The 23,911-nt window shown below is 37.6% G+C and overlaps 1 protein-coding gene across 3 annotated transcripts in view; it reads left to right on the top strand.

Annotated features, from left to right (window-relative positions):
* Window positions 1–23,911, top strand: part of KAT6A (lysine acetyltransferase 6A) — a 116,968-nt gene that overhangs the window by 40,873 nt on the left and 52,184 nt on the right. For 2 of the 3 annotated variants that reach the window (XM_027122911.1, XM_027122909.1), the window contains exons 3-6: window positions 15,148–15,256; window positions 19,153–19,268; window positions 19,862–19,943; window positions 22,670–22,805. In XM_027122911.1, coding sequence (XP_026978712.1) covers window positions 15,148–15,256; window positions 19,153–19,268; window positions 19,862–19,943; window positions 22,670–22,805 — 443 coding nt within the window. The remainder of the gene's footprint in view (window positions 1–15,147; window positions 15,257–19,152; window positions 19,269–19,861; window positions 19,944–22,669; window positions 22,806–23,911) is intronic. The other variant, XM_027122910.1, reaches the window with a different exon arrangement.

Here is a 23,911-nt window from a genome sequence, read left to right as displayed (position 1 = left end):
ATATATATATATATATATATATATATATATATATATATATCTCCTAAGGAAGTAATCCCAAAGGTGAGCAAAGATGTACGTACAAGGATATTTGATTATAGTATTGGATATAATAAAATATTAGAAGCATTAGATGTTCATGTATATGGGATTGGTTAAATTATCTTAAAACATGTAATGAATGTTATATAGGCATTAGAAAGATGATGTTGATTTAGATTTATTGTGGAAATAAATTTAACAAAAAGCAGATTGTACGTAATATGTAATATGAGACTATTTATGTCTTTTGTTTTAAAAAAAACTGTATATATAGGGAAAGCTGAGAACAATGTCCATGAAAAGAGGCAGCACAGTGTCAGGTTGAAGAGAGTGGGCCCTGAAGCCAGTATGCCTGGGGTTTGTATAATATCTGGCTCTGCCCCTTTTTATGACCGAGGATACGTTAATCTTTCTAGGGATCTGTTTTCTCATCTGGAAAATGGTGATAATAGTACCTACCCCATAGGGTGGTTGTTAGGTGTAAAAGTGTTAGTACCTATAAAGTATATATGACAGTGTTTTGGTTGCTCAGTAAATGGTAGGTATTGTAGGGGAGGAAGAGAAAGACTAGGGAGAATTTAACTGTCTCTTCTCTCTTTCTTAGCTAATTTTTAAAATGAGAATATAATGATTTTATTATTAGGGTAACAATAAAGTTTTCTATTAAAACTTTATTATTTATTATTTCTATTAAAAGTTTTCTAGTTTCTATTAAAACTAAAAATGAGGAAGCTGACAAATATATAATAAGTATTCTTGTTTACTTCTGGAAGTCCTAGAACCCCAGGGTGCTTTGTATGTAGGAGAGCATTTCCCACTGCAGCCTCCATGCTGAGGCTGGTCTCCTAACAGCCTCCTTCCTCCTGTGGAGCAGGTTTACTCAGATACCCAGGGACAACCTTCTGACTGGGCTCCTTGAGTGGGCTCTCTTACCTCTGCCCTGCTCTGTGAAGAAACAAACTGAAATTCCCTCACTTTTTTTTTTAAATTACTGAAAAATCGCTCACTTCTGTTTTTCATGTGTAGTACAAGTTTCAACATCTTTATTGTAGCATGGAAACAGTCTTAGAACTGAGTGTTACACAGTTCTTCAAAGTCCTTTTACCGGCCACCTCTTTATCCACATTCCAGCCTTCTTCCACATTTCTTTTTTTTTTTTTTTTTTTGCGGTACGCAGGCCTCTCACTGCTGTGGCCTCTCCCCTTGCGGAGCACAGGCTCCGGATGCGCAGGCTCAGTGGCCAGGGCTCACGGGCCCAGCCGCTCCGTGGCATGTGGGATCCTCCCGGACCGGGGCACGAACCCGTGTCCCCTGCATCGGCAGGCGGACTCTCAACCACTGCATCACCAGGGAAGCCCCCTCCACATTTCTTGACCCTCTCTCAATAACCTCTCTTGGTTTTTTAGGCAGACAGTTTGCCTTCCTCGTTTACCAAGACCCTAATGTGCTGTGCTGAAACAGAAGGGCTCTTTAGCCTTTTAGTTACAATTAGGAACCTGCTGTGGCTTCTACATTTTTGTTTTCCTTACCCCCTCCTTAATCATTCCCTCAGAGTAGGAAAAAGGGGTAAAAGATTGATTCCTTTTTTTTTTTTAACTTATTTTTGGCCGCACCAGGTGGTTTGCGGGATCTTAGTTCCCTGACCAGGGATCGAACGCAGGCCCACGTCAGTGAAAGCGCCGTGTCTTAACGACTGGACTGCCAGGGAATTCCCAAAGATTGATTTCTTACTGCTGCGAATAATGCTTCTCTTTGAAAAAGGCAGGAGAGGATGACTGGTCAGCTTTAGTTTTAAGTATGTAAGTTTAAATCCTGCCACACCATATTATTAGTGAATGGTATCACTGTTTACCAATAATGGAAACTCAACCTTTCCCATCTGTAAGGTCTTTCTTTCTTTTAAAAAATTATTTTATCTTTAGGTTGTTTACTTGAGTGACTTAGTTGAAGCTGTTGACTAGAGTTAATACTCTAATGAATAGAATCAGACTATCTACCTGACTGAATGACTTAATTACTTTACTAGTCATGTATAGCCTTTGACAATGTTTTTTATCTTTGGTAAAATTAGTATATAATGTTTTTTTGAAGATCCCTTCCAATTCCAAACACCGTGATTCTGGTAGTAGCAGAGCACTACCTGTTCTGTCAGATATGTGTCAGTTATTATTTTTGGTAAGGACTTGAGGAAATGATGCTTTTTGCCAATTTGTTTAAGTGCTACTTGTTTTAGACCTTAGTTTGGCCAGAATAAATGCCTATAATTGCAGTCTCTTAAAAATGTAAGGGAACACAAAAGTCTTGTTGAACATCTTGCGTCGTGTAAACCATCACTTTTGTATATTTTTAGCATAGAAAATATTCTTTTGCTAATACTGTTATACTCAGGTACCACTAAAGTTTTTTTAAGTGCTAAATGTGTGTGTGCAGAAAGACTTAAAAACTTAATGCAGTCTTGCAAATAAATAACATATATAGAAAATCTGTAAGCCCATGGAAAATTTTTATCACCATGCCTTTTTGGGGGTGTCAAAACAAAACAAACATTTGCCCTGACTTAAAAAGTGGTGGTCATTTAACAAAGGTAAACTTTGAAGGATAGATACAGTTTTGAAAAGGAATATAAGAAGTCAGAGTTTTTAGGTGCTTCTTATGTTTGAGTTACACACCCAATAACTTTATCTCATTTTATCTTCGTGATAACTTGAAAGGTAGGTATGTTGTACCGTTTTACACCAAAATGTTAAGTAACTTGGCCAAAGTGATGCCGTAGTAGGAGCCCAGTCTGTCCCTAAGCTGTACTGAGTTGATTCTTAGAGGCAGGGATACAAAGGACTTTGAGGGATGGGGTAAAATAACCTGGACAAAGAGCATTAAGTATGATCTTTGAAGACAAGTGAGTAATTGGAAGTAGAGGAAGATAGTGTGAGGAAGGTAGTTTGGTGTATGGTGGAGGGAATGGAATACCAGCCGGCAGGAGTTGGTGTGTGTTGTGTAAGTTTTGAGCCAGGCGAGTAACTGGATGAAAAAAAGTATTTTAGGGGGATTAATCTGGTAGTAGTGTGCAGAAACAAAGAGTAGAGAGAGTCAGTCCGTGTAGAAGATTGTATATGGTGATATGACTGTGAATTAGGGGAGAGCCATAGGTATAGAAAAGAAACTGAAATAGGAAGGAAAGGCCCACAAAGGAAAGGAGAGGCAGTAATAACTTGGCAGTATCATATTTGGATGAATGAGGAAATTGATACATAGTGATATATCTGACAAACTGAAAGTGGAGCTTTCAAATAACTGATGAATATGTGAAAGAAAGACAACTCTTTACTGTTTCTTAGCATAGAATTTAAATCCAGCAAATAAGCATATTATCATTTTTGATGTCACCTCTGATTAAGAAATAGAAAATTGTTATAGTATCTTGACAGTTGATTACTTTCTCATCTTAATGTACAGTAATCTGTATACATAGTAAAAGTGTAAATTGAAATTGATTGTTACTGATCTCATTATATCAGTAATGTATTTTCTTTCACCAGTGATCTTGTTATGGTATCTAAGTGTAGAAGTTACTGAATGAACTCATAATAATAAAAGAACTCAATTTAGTACCCCTATTAAAGCTTTGTAATGGCTAATGGATTATGTTGGAACTGATTAAAATTATGCAAGGTTACCTTATTGTAGACTGTAAATAGTAGAAAATGGACTCTTTTCCAGGCCATTCATGTTGTTTTATTATTATATATCTTTTATGACTGTATGCTGTTGAGGAAAAGATTATCCTAAAAGAATGTTTAATAAGCAGCCACAGAGTACTTAATAGCCTATGAGGTGCTGAAGAATTTAAAGAGATTAAATCCTACCCAAGTTATGTCTCCCCTGAAGGTTATCGATTCTTGGAGGAAAGGCTTTGAGGAAGTAGCTAATAAACCTATTTGGAGCTAAGCATGATTTTGTTGTATTTTAATTTCAGCAAGTGCTTAGTACATACTGTGTACAGGCACTTAACGAGATGAATTAAGAGGTCTAGGGTGATTTCTGCTTACGTAGGGTTGTCTTTCTGGAAAAGATGAAGGCAGATTGGATTCTAAACTGTTGGAAAGGATTTGGAAGGAGCATGAGTTCACCCAAGGCCGTTGGTAGTGAAGGAATGAAGAACTGGGTGAAACCGAGAGGAGGACTTGCCTGACTGGAAGAGGGACAGTGTATGTTAGAATGTCCAGCTTTTTCAACAGTGTATAAATGCCTTCCAACAACGCATTGATTTCCTAAAGTGAAGTGTTATGGGCAGTTTGCTTCTCTTCTAATATTGGAAAAAACGAATCGTGCAAGCATCCTCTCAAAAGGCTTGCTTTTGAATTTTTTTGTGTGTGTGTGTAAGTGGTTAATGTGAAAAGTGAAACCAATTTAATTGGTTTCTAATTATTTTGTGTGGATTTTTTGTACTTACTGACATTTATAAGTGCTTTAAAAATGTGAGTCCTGATTCTTTTTTTGTCTTCTCAAATTTTTATGTTACATTACAGTGCTTACCAAACAGTAGTATTTACCAGACTTCTTATGCTTTGGATAGTATTTTGAAAAGGTAGCAATATTTGCTTTCCGTGTGCTCTGTCACTGAGCAACATTTTGGTTTCCTTCACTATACCATACCTAAGAATAGTTCAGTTTTCGTCTTTTCTAAGCTAAGACTTACCTCCTCTTTATCCTTTGGGTACTTATTATATATAATAGAGCCATTTTTTTAGCTTTATTATATATAACAGTACTTCAGCAGTAGATATTATCAACTAATAAATGATATCTCTGCTGAAAGTTATTTAAATTTCAAGTTGTGTGAAATAAATATCCATTGAAGAAAGTTAATTTGCAGTTAAATTTATTTTACTTGATTATAATTGCAGTAGAAGAAACAGGATAAACAAATAGATCTGAACCACTAGAAAAATTCAAAGAGGTAGGTGAGGGCTGTGGTTTTAGGAAAAGTTAAATGTAAGGAAGAGAAATTCAGTGGGTAGATTTGAGAGGAGCTTATGGTGGTTCAGAAACTGGCTGGATCACACAGTGGTCAGAAAGAGGTTTCAGTTTGAGACTGGTGCTTGATTGATAGACTTTTATTCTTAGACTTGTTTTACAAGAAAATTGTTAAGGCATAAGGGTGAGCTATTTTTATGTAATTGGATTAAAAGGTAACCAACTTCGGTGTAGGTACAGTGAGAATAAAATGCCTAATGGTTAAATTTAATAACCATAATTTGTTATTAGTAATTAAAAACGTTTTCATTTTGGGGAGAGTTAAAACTATATTTCTAAGTCTTAATTACTGCACTCAAAGTTAACATAATAAGGGGTTCCACAGGAACAGTTAAAAGATACAGGTTTTCAAGATGAGGACAAATTATAGTAGTTGCTTCTCACCTTTATCAATTTTGACCTTATTACTTCAATCATCTGACTTGTGAGAATATGAAAAATCATAGCACTTAATTTTTTTGTTTATTTTTTATTGTAAAATTTACATAAAATTTATTTTAAACATTTTTTAGTGTACAATTCAGTGGCATTGAGTATATTAACAGTGTTTTATTTTAAAAAATGTTTATTTATTTATGGCTGCGTTGGGTCTTTGTTGCTGCTCATGGGCTTTCTTTAGTTGCAGCGAGCGGGGGCTGCTCTTTGTTGCGGTGTGTGGGGTTCTCATTGTGGTGGCTTCTCTTGTTGTGGAGCATGGGCTCTAGGCACGTGGGCTTCAGTAGTTGTGGCATGCGGGCTCAGTAGTTGTGGCTCGCGGGCTCTAGAGTGCAGGCTCAGTAGTTGTGGCGCATGGGCTTAGTTGCTCTACGGCATGCGGGATCTTCCCGGACCAGGGATTGAACCCGTGTCCCCTGAATTGGCAGGCGGATTCTTAACCACTGCGCCACCAGGGAATTCCCTTCACAGTGTTTTAAAGCCATCACCACTATCCATTTCCAGAACTTTTTCATCATCTTAAGTATGTACTCATTAAACAGTGACTCCCCATTCTCCCCTTCTTCCCAGCTTCTGGTAACCTCTATTCTACTTTCTGTATGAATTTAACCACTCTAGGTACCCCATATAAGTAGAATCATACAATATTTTTCCTTTTTGTGATTTGCCACTTGATTTTTTAAAAAATGAGTTGCAACAATTATAGTTGAACATTAAGTTTTTTATATAATGTTTTTATAGTGCTTTATAGATATTTCGTATTTAAGTCTAAGAACGATATGACCATTATTATTGCTTAATGCATGTTTGAGTATTATAGGGAGTCTTATATGAATTATGTACTTCTTTCATACTCTTAACATTGGCTCTGCTAACTTGTCTCAATCATTTCTAGTGGTCATAAAACGAGAATTTGTAGCTTTTAAGAAGTCACAAATCTTTATTGCCTGATAGTCTGTGACAGGATCTCTTAGAGGTTTCTGAAATCATAAGTCTAAGTGCAGGGTTTTTTTCCTTGGAAATTCGGGTGGTCACAATTCCAGAATTTATCACTCAGGTCAGTCTTGAAAGAAATAATTGCAACAAAACAGATTCTTGATTATCCTTTATGTCAGTGTTTAAGAACAGAGACAACATAAAGGTGGATTTGAGGTCCTCAGAAGATACTAGAAGATGAAGACAGTGACAGGTATATAGTGGATTAAAAAATTAACGTCAAGTCTGGGAAAAATTAAAATTGGACTTTAATAAAGATGGGAATATCTCAGATGATGTATCTCAGCATTTAGAAAATGTCATTATATTTAAGATTGTCTAAATGATTGTGTCCAAAATTTATTTTCTTTCATGGCGTAACCTCATGTAATAGAGATCATTGGGCAAAATTTTTGCTGTTCTTTTTTTAATCAAAGTTATTTCCAAAAACTCAAGTCAGAATGCTACTCAACCATCTGTCTACTAATGGGAGCATCTACTGTGTATTTGGCTCAGTGCTGCCATCCAGTGATTATTGTGGAGATCTCAACATGGTGCTTAAGGCAGCCTAGGGCTGGACCCATGACACAGGGTACAATTTAAGTGCCTCCTGCCACAAATCTCCCCCTACTTTTGAGAAATTGAATGGCAGTAGGTTGCTGTGACCGAAATCTTACTTAGTTATTGAGGCCATGAAATCACTTGGTGAGATTACTTTGAAACAGTAGAGCATTTTTATTTTATTAAGATTATTATTGAGCTGTGCATAGCTTTATCAGGCTCATAACCAACTCATAGTTCTTTCTGAGATACTGTTTTTCTTATTATTACCAGTTTTTCAAGGTACTTTGATTAATGTATTGAACACTTCTCAAATGCATATTACATGCTAGGCACTGTTCTTAGTACTAGGAATACAGTCCTCAACAAACAGAAGTCAGAGCCTTCATGGAGTTTACAGTTAGTGGGGGACAAATGATAAGATACACATACACACACAATATTTTAATTAGTGAAAAGAGTTAAGAAGAAAAAATAAAGCAAGGCAGGGGTTTATGAATTATTGTAGCTGGTGAGTTGCTTTGAATTGTTGGAGTGGCCACAGAAAGCCTTACTGAGAAGGTGACTTTTGCATAGAGGAAGGATCTAGGGAAGAGCATTCCAGATAGAAGGAAGGCAAATGCAAAGGCCGGGAACAGTTGACTTGTAAAGAAAGAGCAAGCAAGGGGGCTGGAGTAGAAAGTGAGAGGGAGAGAGCAATAAGAGATTAGGTCAGAGAGGCCACTGTGGGCTTGTGTGCGGGGGTACAGATCACATGGGGCCTTTAAGCTGGAAGTGCTTGGGCTGGATGGAGAGTTTGGGGCACCAAGCGACTGTTCTGATTTACCTTCTAACAAGCTCACTCTGGCTTCTGTGTTCAATGGTGTGTAAAGTCATTTGCTACAATTTGTTTTCTTGTTTTATTAGCTGTAGGAGTAGGTTTCCTTTATATAGATATGAGAACAATCAGATATAAGGACTACGTTTGGACAGTTCTGGGAACAAGTGATTATATTGCATATTGTGTATCTATACATATTTTAAAAGACTTTACTCATGGATTATCAATTGTTCTTATTTTATCTTTGTGATACAGGATAATTGAAATCAGCTGGTAGAGTTTTACTTGGAAAATGTTATGAATATCACTACCCCAGTACATTTCAGGTTCAAATCTTACAGTGAGCACAATGTAGTGTTAGCTTTTCTCACTGATTTTCATGCTCAGTGATATTTTGGGAATGAGAATGATCTGGAGTTGTAAGTTTTTACGCACTTCACGATATGGTTAGGCATATGCTAAAACAAATCACACAGTTAACTGATTAGCAGTTCTATTTGATCAACACAGAAAACCTCAGATTTATTTTGTAACCTAGATGATTTATTTAAACCACTTTTTTGCTTCTAGTTCATCAGCTAAAATGACTCATCCTCAAAGTACTGTTACTCTTTCCCAAATTGCACTTAAAAAATGCCCTGAAAATAATTTTTTTTAAAACCCTGAAATTATCAATTAGTTAAAATATCACGATCACTGTTGGTAATAGTATTTCTTTATGGATTCAATTTTGTTTTGGTAGCTGAAATATTATTTTTATGCTTGGTCCTATGATGTCAAAGAATAAACATCTTCATTGTACAGTGTTTAGTTCAAGGAAATTATGGCTGTACTGCCATGTGTTTCTGAAAAGTATCTGTCTGTATAAAATTTGAGTCTGTTTGGACCAATGTCTTTAATTGACTTAACAAATTGCTTTCCAGCCTGTCGTATTTTCACACTGTAAATACCAGTACTGTTTAAACTTTTTATTGCTGATAATAATCGAATTGTTTTGTGTAGGGAGTAGGCAAGGTCTAAGACTGTTGTTGTTTGATAAGTACCAGAATAACTGAGTTACACTGCCTGCACAGCTCCAAGTTAACCATGCAGCCAGTGTGTCTAAATCACTGCCCACCCCTTTCCCCCAACTTTAATGAAAGACTTGAATGAACTCAATTATTTTGTTTGAGGTAGACAAAATCTAGTAATATGGAGCAGTGATCATATATTAAAAATATTAACGGCAGAAATATTACAGGGAACATACAGGAACATATGGGGATAGTTTTGGTAAAGATTTCTTAGGTATGATTTTAAATAACATTTCTGCCATTAAGAACTTTATTGTCTGGTTCTAGATGACAAAGATATATGCTTGAAGACACAGATTACTGCATAGTTTTACTTTTTTAAGACTATATTTCCTATACTGAAGAATAGCAATTTGTTTTTCAGACTTCCTCTTTTCTTCATCCTTGCATGTTTGCTTCCTTAAGTATGATCTAATCTATCCCTCAGAAGTAGCAGCAGATTAACTTAATATCTGTTAATTATGTTAACTAAATTTGAGTTATGATACTGTTCCTGCTCTGCCCTGTAGCTTCTTATTGTAACATAGGTTTCTCCAGCTCCACGATTGCAGGTTATACAGGATTCTTTATCTGAACCCAGCTTTGTTTCTTTTTTAGCCAGACTGCTGAAGAGATACACTGCACTTTATGTGAAAGTGGAACCACTAGTCTGCCAGTAGCAGATCCTTACATTGGACTGTGTCCATATCTTCCTAGTGGAGCTACTTTTCCATACTCTTATCCGTATTTTAAAAAGAGGGTGGGTAGGGAGAGACCCAGGAAGACAAGTTGATACACAATCCTTGATCTTTACCACTTCTCAGATGATTGTTGTTCTCTTATGGAACAAGTTCTGACATGAAGTTCTTCCCACCATGAGCTCTGATTGTGTGTGTGTGCGGGCGGGTGGTGGGGAGAGCTGTCATTTACCAATATTCTTTTCTCTAAAACTTAAAGTTTTTGCAGAACTTTCCTATCTTGGGCACAGTCGTCATTTTCACTTAGTTGAACACATGTATATGATTCTTCTAAGATCATGCTTTCCCAGCTTTTTGACTTCTTTTATTGTCTTCAGTTTTACTTTCTTCTGCTTTCAACTGGAATGTAAAACTCTTTGAAAGTGGGAGCTTTGTCTTTCTCACCATTGTATCCTCAATTGTCTAGAATAGTGTTTACTAAATGTTAAAGAATTCATGCACATTTGCCATTTGGGGTTTTCTTTATTAGCAAGAACTTCATACGTAGGAAATCAGAAACTCTAACACTCCTCTGCTAACCACAATCTTTAGTTTTTCTACTTTTCTGTTTCTTTTACTTTCTACTGGACCTTTATTTCCATTTGATCAGGATTCCTATTGGTCCTTAACTCAGACTTTGAGTTTGTCAGGCCCTGTTCTGCTTATGATGTCCAGCCTTAACTTTGTGGCCCACTGTTGTAGAAATATTTGCATTTGCATTCTGGGGAATTCTCACCCTTTAGCTTATCTTGTCTATCTACAGTTCTCTGATTTTGTGAGTCCAAGGCTTCAGAGGTGTTAAGGAAAGTTGTACAACCTTCTTGATTGGAAATACTACACATTGATTCTCTCCTATCTTAGCTTTGTGGTTAGGGCTGATTGACAGTTTTATTTTCCATCACGAAGTGATTCCCTGTCACTTTCCACACAGATTTTCAGACTTTTCTGCTCTGTAAATGCCCAAACCCATACCTATCTACTTCTCTAAGCAAAAACATAGCCTTCTATTTTAGTGAAAATATAGAGGCCACTTTGTAGGGATTTCATCAGCTTTTCTCTTCTGTATTTCAAATTTATTCTATGTTAATACATACTTTGCTGATTCTGTCTTGCCTGAGGAATGTGTGTCCATTTCCATTTTGATAGGAGGTTTTTCTGTTGTTGCTGTTATCTCTGTTCTTAAACCCAGCCAGTCTCACCTCTCAGTTTTCTCTGTCAGTTATCACTTTCTCATGGTCTGTCTAGCCAATCGCTGTCCCACTTGTAGCAGGTGATTTTATTTCCTATTTTCCAGAAATAATGAGGCTATTGAAAGTGAACATCCTCGACTTTTCCCTGTTCCCACCTTCCCACCTGCAAGCAGTATGCATCTACACCATTCTGTCTGCGAAGGCCAGTCCCTTTACCTGTGCTTACAAATCCATCCTCTTTTCTAAGCCAGTGTTTTCCAATAGAACTTTGTGTAATGATGAAATAGTTCTATATTTTTGCTGTCCAAAACTGTAGTCAGTAGCCACATGTGACTCTTGGGCAATTTAAATGTAGCTGGTATGACTGAGGGATTAAATTAGTTTTATTTTAAATTTAAATAGCCACATGTTGTAGTGCCTGCCATGTTGAACAGTGTAGCCTAATCCTTACTACATAATATGTTCCTGTTATTTCTTGTTTCTTGAATCTCTTGGACCATGTGTGTCTTCTCTTCCACATTTAAATAGGTTTAGTCTTTCTCATTTGAAATAACTAGAACACATCAAAACCCTTTGTCATTTCCTTTTAGCTATCTCCTGTCTACTCTCCGTCCCTGCATGGCAGCTTGTTGGTTCCTATGACTTCAGTTCTTATCCTGTCACTGAGAAGGGCTCTGTCTTAGTGAGGTCTCCAGCTATTTCTCAGTTGTAGAATCCAGTAGTTACTTTATCTTCCCAACATTGATTTTTGATTGCTCTCTGCTTCTTGAAATTCTTGTGTCATCACTTCTCTTGGTTCTGTTTTGTCTTGGTCCTTTCTGGCCTGCTTTTCCTCTGATGCTTCTAAATGTTGCTGCTCTTCTATCCCGACTTTGTCTCACTTCTCCACTCCCCTCCCTTTACTGTCTACCCCTTCCACCTACTCCACTTACCTCCACCCTCTCACTGGGCATTGTCAGTTATCACCTGCACACTCATGTCTTTTGAATCTATCTCTAGCCTCTTTTCTAAGTTCCAAACTTCACTGTCTAAATCACCATTGGTATTTCTTTCAGAATATTCCAGAGGTACCACAGTCCTCCTCAATAGATGTTCATAATTAAATTTAACTTTCTAATTAAAATATATATTCAGAAAAGTACACAGATTGTAAGTGTATGCCTTAATTCCTAATTAAGATCCATGAAACCATCATCCAGGTCAAGAAAAGTAACATTATTTATACCTCAGAAGCCCCTCTCCAATTCATTACCTCTTTCTTTCTCCCTAAAGGTATAATCACTATCCTGACTTACAATAATATAGAACTATTTTTGAACTTTATATAAATAAAATGATATATTATGTATTCTTCTGGGTCTGTTCTTTCATTTGCTGTTGTTTGTGATATGTTGACTGTAATTTATTTTCATTACTGTTTAATGTTCTACTGTAGCAGGATATAACATCATTTATTTGTGTAACCATTCATTGATAGTTATTTGGGTAGTTTTTATTTGAGTAGATTTTGGTGTTATGAATAATGCTGCTCTGCTCATTTTTGTGTATGCTTTATTATATATTGTGTGTATGTACTTCGTTTGGGTATATAGCCAGGAGTGGAAGTGCAGGATCATATGGTATGCTGTGTTTATTTTTAGTAGTTTTCAGAGTGGTTTTGTCAATTTGTATTCCTATCAGCAGGGTAAGAGAGTTTCTTTTGTTCCATTTTCTTACCAATACTTACTATTGCCAGTCTTCATAATTTTAGCCATCCTTGAAGATCTGCTTCCTTGATGGCTAGTGAGGTTGAGCATCTTTTCTTATGTTTATTGGCCACTTGTATATTACATATGTATTTTCTGTTGTAAAGTACCTGTTGAAGTCTTCTGTCTGTCTTTTCCTTATTGGCATGTAAGAGTTCTTTGTATATACAGTACTGGATATGAACATTTGTTGGTTAAATGTGAGTTAATATCTTCCATTCTGTGGCTTTGCCTCTTCACTTCTTTAATGGTGTCTTTCTAGTCTTGCGTCCTTCTTACTGTGTTTCCTAACCCAAATCAGTTAGCCAGCAGTTCCTGCCAGTTATACCTTTAAATACCTCTTTTGTCTCTTCTCCAGTCCTTTCATCAGTGCCTTAATGCAGGCCCTTGGTACTCAGGGCCTGGATCATAGATCATATCCCTTCCCATCCATTTCCAACCACGTACAGAGTGACTTTTCTAAACTTCAAATCTTACTCATATCTTTCCTCTGTTAAAATCTTCTTGTGGTGCTTAGAGGCTACAGCATAAAGCTTAAGCCTCATGACCTTGCTTCTACCTTCTTTAGAGGTTACTTCAAGTTTCTACTCCTGGATGAAGTCTTTCCCGACATTAGTCCCTGGTTCCTTTTCATATTTCTTTTTAAAGAAAGGCTGTGGTTGTCTTTACCACAGGCCCAGTTGTTACGACAGCTTCCTGCTGTTATCTCTCATTTCACCTCTTGGCTGAGCAGTACTGTTAGTTTGCTTGTGTTGGACATTTTTACGTTGATGTACCATCCAACTCTCTGACTAGTCTATTTCCTTTTCAGGCTTTTTCCTCTGCCAGTCCCTTAAATTTTGATGTTTTGACCTTGGCTTTCTTCTTTCCACCTGTTCTCCATGGGAGAACTCATCAACTGTGATGGCCTTACTGCCATTTTGTACGTGCAGTCAGCCCTCAAGGTATCTGCAGGGTCCGGGTTCCAGATTCAACTGATTAGGATCCACGGTTGGTTGAATTCAAGGATGTGGAACCTGCGGATATGGAGGGCTGACTGTCTGTGACTTCCAGATTTTTATTTCCAGACCACCTTTTCTCTTGAACTCCAGATCCATGGGCATTGCCCCTTTGATGTTTCTTAGGCATTTTAACCTCATTAAGTCCCAAACTAAGCTCATACCTCCCATCTCCCAAATCCATTTCTGTATGATTCTATATTTTCTTTGAACATCCCCTTCAGGTATGCCTGCCTGTCAGATACCTCTGTGAAGCCTTTCCCTGATACCACTTTTCCCTACTTGGTCACTTCTTCCTTTGTTTCCCTATCATAGTACCTGCAAACATCTGTTCTCCCCTGTAGACTAAAAGCATCTTGAGAGGTTTGTATCACTGTCCTGCACAATGCTTAGCATATGTAGTTGAGAGGTGAATGAGAGTACCTCCAACTAAACACACCTGAAATCAGATTCATCATCCCTTTGCTTTCCTCCTGGTTTTCTTCTTTAAAATGACTCACCTTTCACAGTTGATGACATTCCCATCTTTTCAGTTAAGTTAGTCATGTTTAATTCCTATTCTATCACTTCCACAACTAGCTGGTTTCTGAGTCCATAGCTATGTTTTCCTATTCCTTTCCCTTAGCTTTGGTTCAGCTTCTTATCTTGTCTTCACCAGACTGTTGCAATCACTGTTTAAATGTTCTACTTATCTTTAGGTTTTCCCCAGTTTGTCTTCGTTATTGCTACTGGAATTATTTTTGTCAAATACAGTTGATCATCTTTTGGTTCAGTAACCTGTTCGTCTTTTCTTCAGGATAAAGTCCAACTTCTTTATAAGACATTCAGTGGCAATCTTAAAGAACTGGTCTAGTCTTCCTCCCTCCACTCATCACGGAAGCCATATCCTTTAAGCACTAGCCTTGGCAGACTGCAAACCGAAGTTCACCTTGTTTACACTACCTGTATTGCCTTTCTCTCCATCCAGTGCTGTGGAGGAACCTAGAGACCTAGGTTTAAACCTGCTTTTAACAATTACTGTTGTCCTTCGACAAGCTTCTTAAGATACCATAGCAACATGTATTAAGTACTGGCACTTAATATGTGTTATCTTCCTCGTTCAACCCTTCTCCTCCAAACCACAGTCGCAATTTATCTTTCCCATTTGTACAGAGCTCTGTTACCTTTCATTATGCTTATTAAACATCTTATTTTTCTCCTACATCACATGCCTTTTAAGGGCTGATACTATGATTTCTTGTGCTTAATTCAGTTGAAGTTTTCAATCTTAGGTAATGGATTTGCTTTGCCTAATCCACACTGTATCATTTAGTTTCTAAGTGACCAACATGATTGGGATATGATTTTTTGGACCAAACTTGTCACTATGGGGACTGTTTGTAAAGGCCCAGCCAAAGCAGCTTGGTAAAAACTCACCTACTTTGTTGGAAATTCAGGAGGGGGATACATTTGTCCTAAAGTTATATGTAACTCTCGAAGGAATTTACAACTGTGATTGTAATGTCTTTATACTAAAAAAAAAGCCCAGTACCTGAGTGAATTGTGTTTTTCTTTACAGCCAGTTGCTGAACCAATCCCCATCTGTAGTTTCTGTCTTGGTACAAAAGACCAAAACCGAGAAAAGAAGCCAGAGGAACTAATCTCCTGTGCAGACTGCGGCAACAGTGGTATGTAGCCCTTGTGTCCTTGTGACAGGTGCCCTCAGGCGAGAGGATGTTTGACTGGAGTTTGTACCCTTGGTCCTTAAGAAAGGAACATTTTAATTTGATTCTGGTTTTAGGTACCTGAGATGAGCTTCTAGATGAGGGAGGGATTTAAATGTATAGTTGAAATGTTTTATTCAGTTAAGTTAAATCAGGCCTCAGCTGTTATTGTTGTTTTTATAAAAAGCTTTCCATAGACTTATTTTTTTCTGTTGATCTTTATATTTCACTATCAAACATCTGTTCAAATCACAGCAATCAGTTAGAAGTTATTGCTGGTTTCTTTAATAATCACTACTTATCTTTCTTGATTTATGCCTCAGGCTTCATGAATAGAACCAGGATGATAACAGATTTGTTTTTCTTGATAGAAACTTACATATGTCACATTGGGAAATAGAGCGTTGACACTGCAATTTAGTGAGCTGTGTGAAACTCTGGGCTCTAAAAAAGGTTTTGCAGAGTCTCCTAATTTGTCAATTCCAGAGATAGTCTTGGTCTGCATTTTAAGAACTTAAGAGGCTTTGCAGTATCTTTAATCATTGGCTTAATAGTCAGTGTTTTATACCAGTGACAAATAGGATTTAGTCCAGAAAGCAGAAACCACACTACATACTTCAACGGGAGAGGAATTTAATACTAGAATCAGGTTTTTGTGAGATCGTTGGAAGGGCTGAAGAGGCAAGCTCTGGACTGGGCCTCAAGGACTGATTCCTGGGACATTGCAGAACTGGCCCACCAGGGAGCCACTGCATCTGCCTCCATCTGGAAGAGGTGGAAGTGGGAAGTACTGCAGAACCGTTGAGTTCTGTAGCTGGTGCTGAAATACTGAATTCGGCTGTCGTCACAACTGCTTCTGGATAGCTATGAAGGTGGAGAGTAGACACTGGTGTTTTCATAACTTTTCATTAGAAAACAGTATCAGGAAGCAGATGGTCTTTGCTTCATTACTGCCTTTCAGAAATCACTCAGACACATCCCATTGGTAGAATTTAATTCGTATCTAGAGCCTAACTGCAAGAGAGTCTGGGAAGTATAGTCTTCAGCTTTTCGGTTTTTATGTATAGAAGGCATTAGAAGGAGGTGGGAAGAGATCTTGAGTAGTGGTGACCATATCCAGCATAATACCACAAACCAAAATGAATTCTGGGTGGTTTCACAGTTAATATAAACCATAAAATCATAAAAGGTTAGACAAAAATATAGTGATATGTCATACAATACAGTGATTTCCAAACTATTTTAGTAATGGAACCCTTCAGAAATTTTATGAGAACTCAAATATATAAAACAGATAAAAATGAATCTGCTTTCGGTGAGGTAGGAATGAAATGGGAGCAGGGAGAGGGTTGTGTTGTAGCCCTGCCTTCCAAGAAGCATTATATTTGAGGTGGTCTCGGAGTTTCTGTAAGATAGGGAAGAGCGTACTTTGAAAATCTTACTATAGAGGGAACTTTTAAAGAACTAGTAAGATAAATAACTATTAGTTACCATTGCTATAGAAATAAATTACTACAAAACTTAGCAGCTAAAAGCAACAACAGTGTTTATTTCATGTTGTTTCTTTGGGTCAGGAATTAGGGAGTGGCTTATCTGGGTGGTTTTGATTTGGGATCTTTCATGAGGTTGCAATTAAGATTGCAGGTCCTGTGCTTGTGTCATCTGAAGGCTTTCATGGTGACTCATTTACCTGGCTGGCAAGTTAATGCTGCCTGTTGACAGGAAGCCTCAGCTCTTTGCCCTGTGGACCTTCCCATAGGGCTGCATGAGTGTCCACAGGTGGCGGCTGATTCCCCCAAGCAGGTATCTGAGAGAAAGAGCAAGGTGGAATTGGCAGCATGTCTTATACTTACCTTAGAAGTCATGCTGTCATCTCAGCAGTATCCTGTTTGGTGTGGGAGAGAACTACACAAGGGCGTGAACTGGTGGTGTTGCCAGGAGGGCTGCTTGGAGCTTGGCTATCAGAATAACCAAGGAAGAAAGTATGGGCATGGTCAAGTATACGAAATTTGGTATTTTTCAAATTGAGAACTAAAATACCCCAAATTTTTAAAAGGAAGAATTGTTTGAGAAAAATAATTGCATTAAATATGGCAAGGGGCCAAAAGCTCTAAAGTATAGAGCGCGTGCTTACATTTCTAAACGTGAAGTCTGGGGGCAGAGCCTATGAATAGGCAGTTCACACGAGAGAAATTTAAGAGTTGAGCGTGTGAAAAACGTTCTACCCAAATAATAATAGGAGCGCACACCAAAGCAGCAGCGAAGTGTTACTTTATAGCTTTTATAGAGCTCGAAAGATAAGAGAGCCCAAACTGGAGCTGATAAAATTGTGGTGAAGTATTTGTGCTTTGCTGGTGGCACTGGGTGTTATATCATAGGACTTGAAGCATGTTTTGGCAGAGCAAGTCTGCCTCTCAAGCTATAGCAATGTTTATTTCATCTCACCAACTCCTCTTTCAGGAATTTATTCTCAGGAATTAACTTAAAAGAAGGAAAGAATCTATCATCATGAAATAATTCACTTTAGTGATCTAATAACTGTTACGGGTAATTGTCTAAATATTTGCAACAGGGAAATGGTCAGGTAGGTTATAGTGTGTCAAGTCAGTGGAATATAATCAGTTTAAGGAATGTAAATATAAAGTTTGCTTGAATAAAATAATGAAGAAAAGCAAATCAAAGCCGTATATATTCTATAATTAAAACCATGCAAGGGCTTTAGTTAGTTTACAAAGGAAGAGTAGGACACGAAAATGGCTATTGTAGGATGATGAGATTATGGGTGAGGTTTTTACACCTCTTCCATTTTCCTTGGATGTTAGTGATGTTTTGGTGATAAATTTCTTATCATCTCTTAAAAGAGAAAATTATTTAGGGATAGAAGAGAGAGGAGAGAAGATAATTTAACCAACACTTTCTCTCACTGAAGAAAAATAAACATAACGAATTTTTGGAGGAAAGGGATAAATCTTTTCAGAGTTAAGAGCAAATTGGCTACCCTAAGTTTTTGAGAATCAAACTGATACTAATTTTCGGGAGAGGAAACATTTTTTTCTGTTACTATTAATTTTGATCACAATAGAAATACTGCTTAGGTTTTAATTTTAGCTTGAGTGCCTTAAATCATGAGCACATAACTCACATTTATTTATTTATTTTTTGTGGTACCTGGGCCTCCCACTGTTGTGGTCTCGCTCGTTGCGGAGCACAGGCTCCGGACGCGCAGACTCAGCGGCCATGGCTCACGGGCCCAGCTGCTCCATGGCATGTGGGATCTTCCCGGACCAGGGCACGAACCTGCGTCCCCTGCATCGGCAGGCTGACTCTCAACCACTGCGCCACCAGGGAAGCCCCATAACTCACTTTTAAATGATGGCATTTAAAAAATATATTTTTTAGTTATAAAAGTAACTCATGTTATTGTTTTAAAAATGAGAGCACAGAAGGGTATAAAGTAAAATGTAAAATCCTTTTCCTGCAAAATATTCATAGCTCTATATCCTAGGATGTTACAGTTGTAAACAGTTTTTGTGTTACTCTTCCAGAAATGGCCCAGGTATGTTTTGTATGCATATGCATGGGAGCATGTGTATACACATAGTGCTTTAATTAATGCGGGCTTAATAAAAGTTTGGAGTTTGTCAAGCTTTTATTTTCAAATTGGGGAGGGTGATGTATTTAGCACGCATAAAACTGAATTGAGTGCCCAGTCCTGATGAGGCGTGTGTGGCAAGCTTCCAGGGGCTTCTTGTTTTCCTTGATGTTTTGGTTTAAGAAAATTGCCTTTTTCTACCTCATTCCTTTAATACAGTTACAAAATGATTCTTCATTGTTTTGTTTGCGAACTTTCCCCTTATTAGGTCATCCATCCTGTTTAAAGTTTTCCCCTGAGCTAACGGTTAGAGTGAAGGCCTTACGGTGGCAGTGCATCGAGTGTAAAACGTGCAGCTCCTGTCGAGATCAAGGCAAAAATGCAGTGAGTATCTTCGTCTTCCAATGTGAATATTTCATTTATAAGTAGAATGTACAACTGGCATTTTCCTCTAAGTTTGGTTGGTTATTTTCAGTCACTTGGTCCAGCAGAATTTAGAACAGTAGCTCCTTCAGTAGCTCCATCATTAGTTTAGAATAGTTGCTCATTGACACTTGGATGATATCTAGGTAGTTTCTAAAGCACCTTAATTGTATGTTTGCAGAGAGACTAGCTACTTTAAAGAAATACTCGTGAAATTTGTTTGAGTGATATGGAGGTATTCATTTAGGGATGGTCAGTTATATTAATTACAGTCATCCATTTCTCTTCTTTTATTAAAACAGACCAAAGTTAGCTTGTATCTGGCTACTGGATAAACTTAAAAATAATAAAACTTTAGTTCTTTATTAAAGATGGATGAAGCAAAACTTTTTGCTAACTCAGGCTGTCGGTTTACTCAACTAATACAAATTAAGGGAACTTTCATTATTATGGTAACTCATCTTCTTTACGGAAAGGAGCTTCCTAGGTTTCATGAAGTCATGATCCTGACATGTTTCACAAGGTTGAACCGAACTGTTCTTTCTCTCCTTTAGGATAACATGCTCTTTTGTGATTCCTGTGACCGAGGTTTTCACATGGAGTGTTGTGATCCGCCACTCACCCGGATGCCAAAAGGTAAGACATACTTTCTGAAATCAGTCTGGCAATATAAGGGCAGGTTAGTGAAAGCGCTTTTTAATCTGCTTTGTTAGGATGAGAGAATAGTTTGCATCTTTCTATTTGGTGTTGTGTAAGTAGGAAGAGAGCGGGCAGTCACCTTAAAGGTGGGGATAGTCTTTCTGTTTAGGCATCCTAACATTCTTATGTGGTGTGGATTTATTATTAGTTTCCTCTGTTTTCATTATTTAAGTATCCATGGAGGGTGAAGGTGTTCATTTATAATTTTTTGCCAGCTCTATAGCTAGAGGGCAAAATACTTGCCTCCTTATGTAATAGTTTGAAATATCTATTTCTTGAAAGGAAGAAGTGAAATTGTATTAGGTCATGTTGATTATATCACAGCTCATCACTTTTGAGGGGCCTAAAGCTATTAGGGCCTCTGATTTATCGAAAACCTTAAAAATTTTATAACATTTTGCAAACAAACAGGTGCCCAAATCAGAAGAATACAGCTTAATAATGTTATTCTATTCTTTTGATCCTGTTCCTTGAAAGGTATTTAGTTGGGATACAGTTGCCTGTTGGTTGGATTTCCATCTTATCCTATGCTTATAGTTTCTTAAAAAAAAAAAATCATTAGTCTTCCCTGCTTTGTCTTACCATAAATTCCATTTTCAACTCGGATTTTGTGATTTATAGGTTTCTTAAGTAAAACGCTTATGGGATACTTGATGTGTCTGTTTGAAGAACTTTTTCCTGTTGATGGAAAGGGACTCAACCTTAGTTACAGCCAAGTTATTCCACTTTAGGATTTTACTTGAGTCCCTCTGTGCCACTATTGATTGTCACCTTTTGAAGAGCCTACACTTATATGTATTGGAAGAATAAGTATCCCCCATTTCCTACCTCTTCCATTTACTTGAAATGTGAACAAAAGGCCTTCTGAGAATCCTTCAAGATAGTAAAGATTTTCTTAGGACTTCATTCCTGTGTATTTAATGCCTACAAAAGAAGTTTTATGGAAGCTTAAAGCAGGCAACATTTTATTTTGAAATAATTTCAGATTTACAGAAACGTAGTACAAATAGTATAGAGAGTTCTCATTGTACCCTTTACTCAGCTTCCCCTAATGTTAACAGCTTACAGTTATTGAAACCAGGAAACTAACATTGATCTGATGTGATTAATCTACAGACCTTATTTGAATTTCTGGTCCTGAGAATCCAATCCAGGATGTCACATTACATTTAGTTGTCATATTTCCTTACTCTCTTCCAGTCAGTTCCTCAGATTTTGTCTTTCCTGACCTTGACACTTTTGAAGAATACTGGCCAAGTATTTTGTAGAAAGTCCTTCGTTTTGGGTTTGTCTCTTGCTTTATCGTGATTAGATTGAGGCTATGCAGTTTGACAAGAATACTAGAGAAGTGATGTTGTGCCCTCTTAGTGTATCATAACAGGGGTATATTATACTGGTGTGTCTTATTACTAGTGGTGTTAACTTGGATCACATGATTATAATGGAGAAACTTGACAGACACCTTAAAGTTACTCCTTTTCTGCTTTGTATCTCCTTTAGCATCAGTCATTGATTCGTGCATGCACCACTTTTTACTGTGGTGTTTGTGTACATAGTGATGAGTTTTCTATTTCCATCATTTCTTCTACATTTACTAACTGCAATTCTGCTATAAGAAAGAGTGATCCCCAGCTGTGGGATGATCTGAGGTGATGCCTGTTTGGCAGACTTTGGTTTTTGCTGTCAGAGCTCCCATCCTGGCTTCTGAAGCCGATATGGATGCCCTGGGGTGGGCACCACCTGGCTCCCACGGGCTCCCAGGTTTGACTCTATCCATTTGGAGTGGCTTGGGGACCCCAAAGCCTTTGCTCCTGTTGGTTTGTCCCTGGCAGCAGACAAAGCCTCGTGCTACCCTCGGTTTTCCCCCTTTATTTCTTTTGAAGAACCAGTTTTTCACGGTACTTGTCCTGATTGTTTTCATAGTGTTCAAATCTGTATTTTTGTATGTAGGGGGAAATAATTTTCTCAACAGTAATTGTTAATAAATACTGTATTAAATTGTCATGAAGGAGTTCTTGTTTAATAAATGGACATGTAAAAACAACAAAACCCACCCAAAAAAAAAAAAGTAAGAGTGATCCCTTTCTCCCACTTATTTATTTATTCAGCTATTCAAATCATTATGGACTCATGGATATTTATTTTATTCTATGGCTTATAGTCCATTGCTGTGATTATTCCTTTTTTTCTGGATTGACCCAGATCTGGCTGTTGGGAGTTCCTTCACGTTGGCTTCTGGGTCCTTTTCACATGCCTTCATCATCTGTTGAGCTCTTCTTTATTTCCTGGCACCACAAGCTGTTCCAGGTTATCTTGTATTTTCCCAGCTCCAGTCCTGGACTCAGCCATTCCTCTATGGGAACCTGGCTTCTTTTCTTGCAGAACAGTAATTAGAAGCCCGTATGTGGGTTCTGGGTATAAAGTGAGGATCAGTGGACTTCAGCCATGTGTGGCCTTCAGGATATTTGTGAGTCTCTTCCAGTTGTTTGTAGAATTTTGTGTGTGTATGTTTTCATGTTTATTTTTCTGGGGGGCTTTTATCAGATTTTCAAATGAGAGTCCTTGACCTGAAAGAGGTTAAGAACTCCTGGCTTAGAGTATCTGAACTCTTTCATTGTATTTATGTCCATTATGCTTTTATGTGGAATTTTCTTTCTTTATAGGCATGTGGATATGTCAGATATGTCGACCTAGGAAAAAAGGACGAAAACTTCTACAGAAGAAGGCGGCACAGATAAAACGGCGCTATGCTAATCCAATAGGACGTCCAAAAAACAGGTTAAAGAAACAAAACACGGTGTAAGTTGTACTTGTGGCAAGGTGAGGGGAGAAGAGCGTAGGGTCTTCTCTGTAGCACAGGATTCACTTGTTTGCTCTGCGAAAAGACACGCAGTTGTCACAGCTGCCACTTTTATGTAATAATAATGGCTAACTCTTACTGAGCCCTTAATAAAGTACCAAGGCACTCACTGTTGTAAGTGCTTGACATGTGTTAAATCATTTAATTCTCCCACCAGCCCAGTGAAGTAGGTACTGCTGGTACTCTCCTTTTTCAAAGGAGGAAACTGCAGTCTAGAACGATTAACTTGCATAGTTTATAGTAAGTGTTCAACTGAGGTTAAAACCCCAGTAGGCTGGCCCCAAGGTCTGGCTCTAAACCGTTACCTTAGATTGCTTCTTTTACCTAAAAAACAAGGAAGAAAAAATTACGTTATTGAAGCATTTCACAGATTCTTCTCTTGATGTAATCTCAGTAGTTTATTTCTGTCATATGTACAGATTGCTGGATAGCTTCTCCTATTGAGGTCATAGCTAAGTCCCATTTCTGTGTCCTGAAGTAAAATAATGTGAATTTTCATCTGTTAGCAGAAATCAGGGATATAATTATCTCTTGTGGACTAGAAAACTGGGCTAGGTTTGGAGGAGGTGGGGCAAGATTAAGTAGCTAATTTTCTCTTTTCTTTGGAGTATCTTTACAGTAATTCACCTTTGATGATATGTAAACTATCTTTAGGCCTGTCAACCTCTCACAGAATTTACCCACCCTTTGTACACTTAAGACGAAGGTGGTATAGCTGAAATGAGTGGGCATTAGCAGCTTGAAATATATAGAACCAGTATTGTAGTTCATATTTTAAATCTTAAATCAAGCTTTAACTTTCCTGTAAAAAGATCTTTTGATTCCTGACTTGCAGAGAGTAACCCATCCTTATGTTTAGAGGTAAGAGTATAACTCTGAGTTGGTGCAGAGATCCTTGGACTTCATACCTGGAAAGGTCTTAGTTTTTCTCTGGTACAACTCTCATTGTATAGATGAAGACACTGTTGTTTAAAGAGAATGTGATTTGTCCAAGATGTGCAGCTAGTAAGTGGCAGAATTATGACTCAGATATGCCCTCTGACTC

Source organism: Aethalodelphis obliquidens, unplaced genomic scaffold (assembly GCF_003676395.1).
Source record: "Aethalodelphis obliquidens isolate GAN/ISIS:26980383/991018 unplaced genomic scaffold, ASM367639v1 scaffold25, whole genome shotgun sequence".
Lineage (NCBI taxonomy): Eukaryota > Metazoa > Chordata > Mammalia > Artiodactyla > Delphinidae > Aethalodelphis > Aethalodelphis obliquidens.
Note: the sequence above shows the minus strand (reverse complement) of the source record. Positions and strands in the feature narration are given on the sequence as shown.